An 11391-nucleotide genomic window follows, 5' to 3' on the forward strand; every position below is an offset into this window, starting at 1 on the left:
CTTACTCAATACTATGCTGGAGGTCCAAGCCAGAGCAATTAGGCTAGATAAAGAAATAAAGGGCATCCAAATTGGCAAAGAAGAGCTAAAAGTATCTCTATTTGCAAGCGACATGATCTTCTACACAGGAAAACCTAAGGAATCCTCAAGAAAACTACTGAAACTAAAAGAAGAGTTTAGCAGACCATCAGGATACAAGATAAACATACATAAATGAGTTGGATTCTTCTATACTAACAAAAACAACACCAAAGAGGAAATCACCAAATAAATACCGTTTACAATAGCCCCCAAAAGATAAAATACTTAGGAATAAATCTAACTAGAGATGTAAAAGGCCTATACAAAGGACAATACAAGACATTTCTGCAAGAAACCAGAAGAGACCTACATAAGTGGAAAAACATACCTTGCTCATGGACAGGAAGACTTAACATTGTTTACAATATTTACAAATGTCTATTCTATCCAAAGAGATCTATAGATACAATGCAATCCCAATCCAAACACCAATGACATTTTTTAATGAGATGGCAAAACAAGTCACCAACTTCATATGGAAGGGAAAGAGACCCTGGATAAGTAAAGCATTACTGAAAAGAAGAACAAAGTGGAAGGCCTCACACAACCTGATTTTAGAGCCCATTATACTGCCACTGTAGTTAAAACAGCATGGTACTGGACAACAACAGACACACAGACCAATGGAATAGAATTAAGAATCCAGACATAAATCGATCCACGTATGAGCAGCTGATATTTGACAAAGGCCCAAAGTCAGTTAAATGGGAAAAAGGACTGTCTTTTTAATAAATGGTGCTGGCATAACTGGATATTCACCTGCAAAAAAAATGAAACAAGACCCACACCTCACGCCATACACAAAAACAAGCTCAAAATGGATCAAAGACCTAAATATAAAATCTGAAATGATAAAGATCATGGAAGAAAAAATAGGGACAATGCTAGTAGCCCTACTACATGGCATAAGCAGTATACAACACATTACCAACAATGCACAAACACCAGAAGAGAAACTAGGTAACTGGGAGCTCCTAAAAATCAAACACCTTTGCTCATCTAAAGACTTCACCAAAGACTAAAAAGATTACCTACAGATCGGGAAAAAGTTTTTAGCTATGACATTTCTGATCAGGGTCTGATCTCTAAAATCTACATGATACTGCAAAAATTCAACAACAAAAAGAAAAATAACCCAATTTAAAAAACGGGAAAGGATATGAACAAGCACTTCATTAAAGAAGATATTCAAGTAGCTAACAGATACATGAGGAAAGGCTCACAATCATTAGCCATTATAGAAATGCAAATCAAAACTACAATGAGATTCCATCTCACTCCAACAAGGCTGGCATTAATCTAAAAAACACAAAATAAGTGTTGGAAAGGTTGTGGAGAGACTGGAACACTTAAACACTGTTGGTGGAAATGTAAAATGGTACAACCATTTTGGAAATCAATTTGGCACTTCCTTAAAAAGCTAGAAATAGAAACGGTAATAATTTCTCAGAGCTTACAGGGAAAACTCTCCAAAGGTAGGGTTTTTGTTTTTTTTCTCCGCAGAACCAAGGCAAAAGGCCATATGAAGGAATTCATTCTACCACAATATAAACATAAAATTCACATAAGAATACAACTAGCAAGTACATGTTCACTCAATCAACTATTTATTGAGAAGTTTGAATGTGTTAGGCACTAAGCTACACCAAGGGATCAAGGAACCCACGTTCTAGTAGGTAATAAAAACAATTAAGATTATATAAAAGCAAGGGTAGCACAAAATATTGAACACCACCATCGGCAAAAAATTCAGATTACAGTAACAAGATGCCTGTTGAACCTATTAAAATATGTAACGACAATGCCTGACAATGCCTGATGTGGGCAATGATGCTATCAAATCAATACTCTCACTGACAGTGTAATAAAGTGCTGCTGTGCACGTCCAACTTTATGACTCTGTGGGTCAGACAACACCCAGTTCATGATGGACAGCTCAGGCCACATGGTGACTTGATATCCTATGGTTATGCATTCAGTCTCTACTAAGGCCCAGTAACAAGCCAAAGGCTGTTTCTCAAAAGGAGTAGTTATCTGCAGAGGATGACAGGGCTTGACAGGGCTTTTCTCCAAAATCCAAAGGGTCTATGCTGTGATTCACCAAAGGGGTCTGCCAAAGACTCCAAATAGCATCTCTACCTGCCACTGACACTTCAAGCATCACTGGATCGGCCAGACCATATGGCCGAACAGGGAAAGTGGATTCTACAGCAGCCTGACCCTGTTGCAGAGCCATCTCATGTTCTGGGTTCCACTCAGTATTAGCAGCTTTTCAAGTCACTTGATAAATAGGCCGGAGTAGCACATCTAAATGAGGCATACGTTGCCTCCAAAATCCAGAGGTCCACAAGGTAATATGCCTACTTTCTAGTCGAAGAGCTAAATGCAATAACTTACCCTTCACTTTGTAAGAAATACCTCGACAGGCCCCACAGGACCCCTAGAAATTTCACTGACATGGAAGGCATTAATTTCCCAGATTAATTTCGGATTAATTTCCCAGCCTCTAGCACGCAAATGGTGCCCTGATGGCGAAGTGGTTAAGAGCTCAGCTGCTAACCAAAAAGGTCAGCAGTTTGAATTCACCAGCTATGAATACAGGAGTTCTACTCTGTCCTGCGGGGTTGCTATGAGTCGGAATTGACTCAGTGGCATCGGTTTTAACATGTAAATGTTCTACCAGTAAGTCCAGAGTCGCTGAAACTTCTTACTTACTGGGTCCACTCAACATATCATCCATGTAATGACTAGTGTGACATCTTGTGGAAGGGAAAAGTGATCAAGGTCTCTATGGACTAAATTATGACATAGGGCTGGAGAGTTGATGTAGGTCTGAGGTAGGACACTAAAGGTGTATTACTGACCTTCCCAGCTGAAGGCAAAATTCTTCCGGTGGGCCTTCAAAACAGGTATGGAAAAAAAGGCGATAGCAAATCAATAGCTGCATATCATGTACCGGGAGATGCATTAATTTGCTCAAGCAATGAAACTACATCTGGAACAGTAGCTAGAATTGGGAGTCTCCACCTGGTTAAGTGTTCAATAATCCACTGTGATTCTCCAAGATCCATCTACATTTTGCACAGGCCAAAAGGGCAAGCTGAATGGGGATGTGGTGGGAATCACCACTCCTATATCCTTCAAGTCCTTGATGGTTGCAGCAATCTCTGCAATCCCACCAGGAATGCTGTACTGCTTTTGGTTTACAATTTTCCTAAGTAGGGATAGTTCTAATGGCTTCCACTTGGCTTTTCCTACCATACTGGCCCTTACTCCACTTGTCAGAGATCCAGTGTATGGGTTCTGCCAGTTGTTGAGTATATCTATTCCAATTATGCATTCTGGAACTGCGGAAATCACACAGAGTAGGTCTGGGGACCCACTGGATCTACTGTGAGACAGCCATGAGCTAAGACTCCATTAATAACCTGACCACCATATGCCCCCACTCTGAATGGTGGGCCACAGTGACATTTGGGGTTTCCTGGAATTAGTGTCAGTTCAGAGCCAGTATCCAGTAATCCCCAAGAAGTCTGATTATTTCCTTTTCCGCAATGAACAGTCACTCTCCTATAAGGCCGTAAATGCCTTTGGGGAAGGCTAGGACAAAGATTAACTGTTTAAATTTTTGGCAGCACAGTGGGGTCCTTCCTCAAGGGGACCTGGCCTCCCCTTCATTCAAAGAGTTGTGGGTCCATAAACTGGCTGAAGTCTGATAACTGATTGAGGCTGTGACTCCTTATTCTGGTGATTCAAGTTAGAGTGCCCCTCACTTGACCTAGAATTCTTCCACTTGTACAGATCAAGTAAATATTTAGTAGATTTCCTATCTATTTTTCTCTAGAGACACCATGACTAAGTAGCCAACCCCGTTAAGAGTTAGACTATTCTGATTACTGCTCTCACTCCACTGTCCATTATGGTAATCACGTCCACCTTGTTTTTGTCAACTGAGTGCCACCACTTGGCCCTTACCACCACAGGGTCCACTTAGTCCCAGTGTAGTTAGGTGTCTTAATTCAGTTATGACAGTTCCCACTGCCAAATCTGACCTACATAAAATAGCAACAACGCCAGTCTTCAAGGATGCTGGGACTCCCTTCACAAATTTGTTCCTCACAGGTGTGGTAAAAGGTGTGTCCGGTAGGCACTCCAGATGTGGGTCTGTGGGGCTAGCCTGATAAATCCACTCTAACATGCCAATTTCTCTAAGCTTTTGAATTTGCTCTTCTACAGTATACCAACGCAGGTCTGGTACTTCAAAATGATTTAGTGTAGGCCACTGCTTTGGCGAGCCAACCAAATACTATCAGATCCTTTCCTAACCTCTCTTGCTGAAACACTGAATGAAGAATCTGTACTTAGTGGGTCCACGTCAATACACTCAGACTGATTCAACTTTATGTTCTTTGCGCCATTATCCCACACCCTCCACAGCCATTCTCACACATATTCCCCAGGTTCCTGTTTGTATATATTAGAAAACTCTACAGTTCTCTTGGAGTATAGAGTATCTCCTCCTAGGTCATGCTTTATACTTCACCTTTTGGGGCTCACTGGGACTTAAGTCTAGGTACAGGTCTAGAAATAAACATGGGTAGTGGGGATGTGTTCTGAGAACATTCAGCAACTTTTCGTAAGGCATCTTCCTCAACCAATGCCCCAGGCAATGACGCAGACAAAGGCTTTTCAGACACAGCTGGATTAATCTTATCAGATGGTGGTGAAGGGGCTAACACTTTATTACTGAGGAGGATAGCTTAACAGACAAAGATAATCTCTGTAGATGGGAGCGAGAGGGCTGGTTCTTTTGGCAGGAGTGATTCAACAGAATTTTAGGGGCTTAGTGTTCAGGGCAGTTCTACTCTGTTCTATATGGTCGCTATGAGTCAGAATTGACTCGACGGCACTGGGTTGGGTTAGTGTTCCCAGCATCCTGATTATGTGCCCACACGTCCCCATTCCAAGTTTCAGGATCCCATTTCTTCCCAGTCAATGCCCTCACTTTAACTTCAGACACCATTTGAGATTGGGAATGCAAATGGCGTTGTAATTCAACCACTCTTACTATAAGACTCTGGGTTTAGTTTTCAGCAATATCATCTCTCTTACTACAAGAAATACGGCTTCCTTTCAAGGCAAAAGTGGAAACTCTGAGGTCATTTATGTGGCACTTGAGCTGTGACTCTGAAGCCCTGAGCTCATCTCTTTCTTTCACCACTTTGTCTAGCAAAAGTAGGATCAACTGACCAGCTTCCTTATACTTCTCATTCTGACAAAACTGTAGAAAGTTATCAAACATACAATCACCCAGAGCCTCACCTCTCACCAATACCTGATCTACTGGTGGTGATATTTTGTGTCTCTGTATTGCCACCTCAGGCCATGGATTAGCAGTACCCTCTTTGCTACTGGAAGCAGAATCATCAACATCTTTAAGACTAATCACACTTGAGAACCAATTTAGAAATCTCATCCTTATATATATATATATATGTAAATACACATACAGAGAGAAAAGACAAACAGAGACATGAGAGAGGGAGAGAAATATTTCTGTGAAGGCTGTAGAGGCTGGACAGTTCCAAGTCCATGGGTCAGGATGGAGGCTTCTCCTAACTGACGCAGCTGCAGTGGCTGACAAATCCAAGATCAGCAGGTAAGATGGCAGACCTTTCGCTCACAGGTTGCAGAGGCTGACAAATATCAAGATCAGCAGGTAAGCTGGTAGCTCAAGTCCCAAGAACCGGAAGCCAGATGCAAGATCTAGAGTAAGTGAAAGCCCACTAGGCTTGCCAGAAAGTCCACATATATTGGATTGGCTGTTCATAGTAGAGCTCACGATGGAGATGATTACATCATTACATAGCTGCCAAACTACATTATATCTGCCAAGCCACTGAAAATCATGACCCAGCCAAGTTCGCACACAACCTTTACCATCACAGTGGGCCAATGAGGCTATAGCTAATTTCTTTTCTCTTCCTAAAAAGAAAAAAAAAGCATATTACTTGCACAATTAAAAATACACGTGTACTATGCCTTACACCATATAAAAAACAAATTCAAAATGGATTAAGGACTAAAACTCTAAAATTCTTACAAGAAAAAGGAAGGACAACACTGTCAGGCCTACCTTTTAACAATGGATTATCTAATAACAAAAGCACTAAGAGCAAAAAATAAAACATATAAACGGGACCTCGCAGAAATTAAAAACTTCTGTTCATCAAAAGACTTTACTAAAAAATGGAAAAGACCAGTTACCAACTAGAAGAATATTTTCAGAAACCGTATGTCTGACAAGAATCTAATAACCAAAATATATATATAAAACTTTGAGAACTTAACAGGACAAATAATCCAATCATAAAATGGGCAAAGGCCTTGCAAAGACACTTCACCAAAGAAGATATTCAAATGGTGGCCAAACACATGAAAAGATGCTCAGCTCAGCATCATTAGCCATCAAGTGCAAACCAAAACTACAACGAAGATACCATTTTACTTTCACTAGAATGGCTAAGATAAAAATAAAGAAACAGAAAATGACTGTTGGCAAGGATGTGGGGAAACCGAGACCCTTACCTACTGCTGGTAGGAATGTGAAACGATACAGCTGTTGTGGAAAACAGTGTGGCAGTTCCTGAAAAAACTAAAAACAGAATTACGTATGAACCAACAATTCAACTCCTAGGTATATGCCCAAAAGACTTTAAAGCAGACTCAAAAAGAGACTTGTACACCACTATTCATTCACAATAGCCAAAAGGTGGAAACAACCTAAATGCCCATCAACAGATGAACGGATAAAAATGTGGTACATACATACAATGGAATAAATATTATTCAGCCAGTAGGAGTCTTGATACATAAATACTATTCAGCCAGTAGCAGTCTTTATAATGCTAAAATACGAATGGAGCCAGAAGACATTACGCTGAGTGAAAAAAGACAATCACAAAAGGCCAAATATTGTATGGCCTCATTTATATAAAATGACAAGACAAGGTAAATGTATAGGGAACAAAGTTTATTAGTGGTTACCAGGGTAGGGAGAAGAGGGTGTTAAGAGTGATGGAAATACCACATTGATTAAAGGCAGGGTTGCACAGCCAATTATTGTAATTGCTATCAATAACTGGTACATCTGTAAAATGTTGAACTGGCATGAATTATGTGACAGATACATTTACAACAATGAAAAAAAAAAGCAGGTGCTGAGACTGCTTATGTACTGGGATTTGTTTCCTCGGCCTGGAGGTTTAGGGTCATGGTTTCATGGGACATCCCAGTTCACTGGCCTGATAACATTTTTAGTGCTTCTGTTCTACCTCCTAGTTCACTGCATAGTGCCTGGGATCTTTAAAGTTTGCAAGCAGCCATCCAAGGGACAACAATCGGTCTCTAATCACCTGGAGCAATAGAGCAAGGAGAGTCAGGAACAGGAGGAAGATGTGGAATGTGTGGCTAATTGCCTCCATGAAGTACTGCTTCCTTTGCCATGAGACCAGAAGAACTGGATGGTGCCTGGATATCATTACTCAAAACTTTGATCCAAGATTCTATAGAAGAAGCCTGATCAATAGGGAGGAAATGCAGAAAAGAATTTCACATTCTCATGGACTCCATACGTCCTGGAGCCACAAAGGTTGGATGAAGCCCCCAAAACTACTGCCCTAATATTTAAATCTCAAAACAAAAATATCCCCTGAAGTCAGCTTAAAATCAAACCATAGTTTAGCTTAACTGGTAAAAAATATTTGCCTTGAGCATTATGCTCTTTAAGAACTCTCTATACAGGATCGAATTGATAACAGCAACTCCAAAGATTAGGTAAGAACCTAAGGGGCCAGGGACTTTATGTTAATAGGAGAACGACAACTCAGAAACGGAGTGTGAGAATGATGGCACAAATCAAAGAATGTAATCAATGTCACTAGATGGTACATGTAGACACTACAGAATTGGTGTATATTCTCAACAACAAAAAAAATACATTTCTTAAAAAATATGTGTGTGTCAATACAGGAGAGGTCAGCACAAATGGACTGAACAAAAAGCAAGGAAGTTTCCTGAATAAACTGAACGCTTAGAAGGCCAGTGTAGCAGGGACGGGGTTTTGGGGACCATGGTTTCAGAGGACATCTAAGTCAACTGGCATAATAAAAGTTACTAAGAAAACATTCTGCATTCCACTTTGGAGAGTGGCATCTGGGGTCTTAAAACACTAGCAAGTGGCCATCTAAGATGCATCAATTGGTCCCAACCCACCTGGAGCAAAGGAGAATGAAGAACACCAAAGACACAAGGTAATTATGAGCCCAAGAGACAAAAAGGGCCACATAAACCAGAAACTACATTAGCCTGAGACCCGAAGAACTAAATGGTGCCCGGCTACAACCGATGACTGCCCTGACAGGGAACACAACAGAGAGTCCCTGAGGGAACAGGAGAGCAGTGGGATGCAGACCCCAAATTCTTGCAGAGACCAGACTTAATGGTCTGAGACTAGAAGGAACCCAGAGGTCATGGTCCCCAGACCTTCTGTTGGCACAAGACAGGAACCATTCCCAAAGCCAACTCTTCAGACAGGGACTGGACTGGACTACAGGATAGAAAATGATACTGGTGAAGAGTGAGCTTCTTGGATCAAGTACACAAGAGACTACGTGGGCATCTCCTGTCTGGAGGGAAGATGACAGGGCAGAGGTAGTCATGAACTGGCCAAATGGACACAAGGAGAGTGAGTGGAGGGAAGGAACGTGCTGTCTCATTAGGGGAGGAGCAACTGGGAATATATAGCAAGGTGTATATAAAGTTTGTGGAAACCCTGGTGGCATAGTGGTTAAGTGCTACAGCTGCTAACCAAAGGGTCGGCAGTTCGAATCTGCCAGGCGCTCCTTGGAAACTATGGGACAGTTCTACTCTGTCCTATAGGGTCGCTATGAGTCGGAATCGACTCGACAGCACTGGGTTGGGTTTGGTTTTATATAAAGTTTCGTATGAGAGACTCACCTGAGTTGTAAACTTTCACTTAAAGCACAAAAAAATCTTTTTTTAAAGTGTGTGTGTGTGTATATATACACATATATCCCTTCGGTAAGAAAGTATACGCTTCAATAAAGGGACATATGGCCACAAAATAATAAAATACAAATGAAATATGAACGCCTATAATTCAGTATTATTGTCACCTAATAACTCTTCCTGGAAAAACATCCTTCCCATACAACGTTGCCACAGGGTATAAACCCAAAACATATTTAACCAATATACCTAGACTATTCATGTAGGTCAGTTTATCACAATTACATATAAGAACTGGTTCCCAAAAAGGTCTACTATATAGTTAATTCATTATCAATCAATCCACACTCTAGCTTTCACGTCTATTATTATTTATTCTATAAACTATATCTCTAAAGTTTCTAAACCCCAAATATCATAATCATAGAAATTTTGCTTGTCAAATAAGTCTAGAGACGTTCATAAGAACTTTAACACACTCCATTTTCTACACAGCAAATACAGAACGTTATTGGATATATAAATGGACGTATTTGTCCTTTCATCACGATGAAAAGTGCATTTCCTCTGCACAGGTGAAGATTAGGCCCAAAAAACAATGTAAATTCTTCCCTACCGGTCCCGTCGCAAAGCCCTCGGAAAAGTTAACCTCTTACAAGCCCTCGCCCACTAACGAGCCCGGCTCCCATCTACCCGCGCACCACGGGAGCGCGCACGCGTGGGGAAGCCCACACTGCGGAACACTCCTACGCAGGCGCCCCGGAAGCGCGGCCCCGCGGAGGCGGCCTGACCCCCACAGTACGCATTGGGCAGGGCCTGAGCCAAAGACCCGGACTCGCCAGCCTCCCCGGAACATAGCCCAAGAGGCCCCTCGCACACACGACCGTCCGCCTTTTCTCTCCCTCGGCCCAGGCTGAGGCTCTCATCCCTCCCTCCTTCCTGGCTCGGCTTGGCCCTGCCAAAACGCCATGCAAACCTTGACGCTCTGGTCACTGGAGCAGGTCGCCATTCGCCGCCCGTGGAAGTCGAAAGAAACATCGTGGATGAGATCTTTATGATCCGCAGCAATGCTGTGCGCAACAAACATGGCTCCGCCAGGCACGCGCCTACACCGTTTGCCTCTTGCGCTTTCAGAGAAATAGGCTGCGTCGAGGACACGTGCGCACCAACGTTCGCCGGGACCGCGCGCCACCGCGGCGTTGTTCGGCGCGCGCACGTGTGCCCGCGCGCGCGCGCCCGGCCCGTCATGCCCTGCGAGGCCGTGGGGAACTTCCGCCTCATTTCCAGAAGTCAGTTGTCTCTCTAGTTTAGATAAAAATAGTAGGAGCTCGTGGTTGAAAGTTTGGGAATTAAGGAAAATGAAAAATATTAAAATGCAATTGCCCTTGAGTCAGTTCCCGTCAACATTTTGATGTGTTTCTTCCGTGATCCGAGCGCGGTGTATGGTGGGAGTGGAGGAGTTGGACCGCGGATTTCGTCAGTAAAGAAGCTTTCCTGGGACAGCTAGGGAGCAGGGAAGGAGGGGCTTGAGACGGACTGGGGAGTCCAGGCTTAACAGGCGAGAAGTAGAGACACGAGGAATGGAGTTGAGAGGAAGAAGGCGAGGGGTTATGGAGGCTGAAGAGAAGTTGTAGGGAGGGAGAAACGAAAAGATCGGAAATAACACAAGTTTTTGAATTACAGATTCCGTGGTAGAGCCAGCATGGGGGGGGGCGGGGATAATAGGATTTAAGATGAAGAATAAAGGTTCTTCGTGCAGAAACTGAAATTACCTAGTTGGATGGCAGGAGCCGAACTGAATTGGAAGACTTACTAGCCTAGAAACACAGTCAATGTAGGAATCAGTAAAATAAGCAAAACCATCTTTAAAAGTGGGGTAGAGGGGCTGTGAAAGAGAGTCTTCAGATCGAGGATTCAGTCAAAACCAGGAAGTGAAGTAAGGGTTTTGGGTTTTTTGTTTTTTTTTTAATCAAGGAGAGGCATTCCAGAGGGCATTGTAGTAAAGTTAGGTAAGATAGGAAAATGGAAGATTGGGTCAGGGATGTGGATGGACAAATAATTTGAAAATGAGACTGAAGGAGTTTATATTTTGAATTATATCCAGGGATGACAAGAATGGTGAGATTAGCAGGATAGAAAGTTTTCGAAGCAGTTAGTTCCAGCTGTCCCCTAATAGATTGCACAGAAACCTTCAAAGAGAGGTGGGGAATTCCTTTCTGGAATTTTCTTAAACTTGCCATTTTTTAAAAGTTACATAATATAAGGTTAAATTTCTTTTAA

At 42.3% G+C, this 11391-nt stretch overlaps 1 protein-coding gene across 4 annotated transcripts in view; it reads right to left on the reverse strand.

Annotated features, from left to right (window-relative positions):
* SEH1L (SEH1 like nucleoporin) overlaps positions 1–10323 on the reverse strand; it is an 84609-nt gene extending 74286 nt beyond the window's left edge. For 2 of the 4 annotated variants that reach the window (XM_049901466.1, XM_049901468.1), the window contains exon 1: positions 10088–10322. In XM_049901466.1, the coding sequence (XP_049757423.1) occupies positions 10088–10198 (111 nt within the window). In that variant the 5' untranslated portion in view covers positions 10199–10322. Of the gene's footprint in view, positions 1–10087 lie in introns of all 4 variants that reach the window. The other 2 variants (XM_049901469.1, XM_049901467.1) reach the window with 2 other exon arrangements.
* Positions 10324–11391: the final 1068 nt, after the last annotated feature.

This window comes from Elephas maximus, chromosome 11 (genome assembly GCF_024166365.1).
Source record: "Elephas maximus indicus isolate mEleMax1 chromosome 11, mEleMax1 primary haplotype, whole genome shotgun sequence".
Lineage (NCBI taxonomy): Eukaryota > Metazoa > Chordata > Mammalia > Proboscidea > Elephantidae > Elephas > Elephas maximus.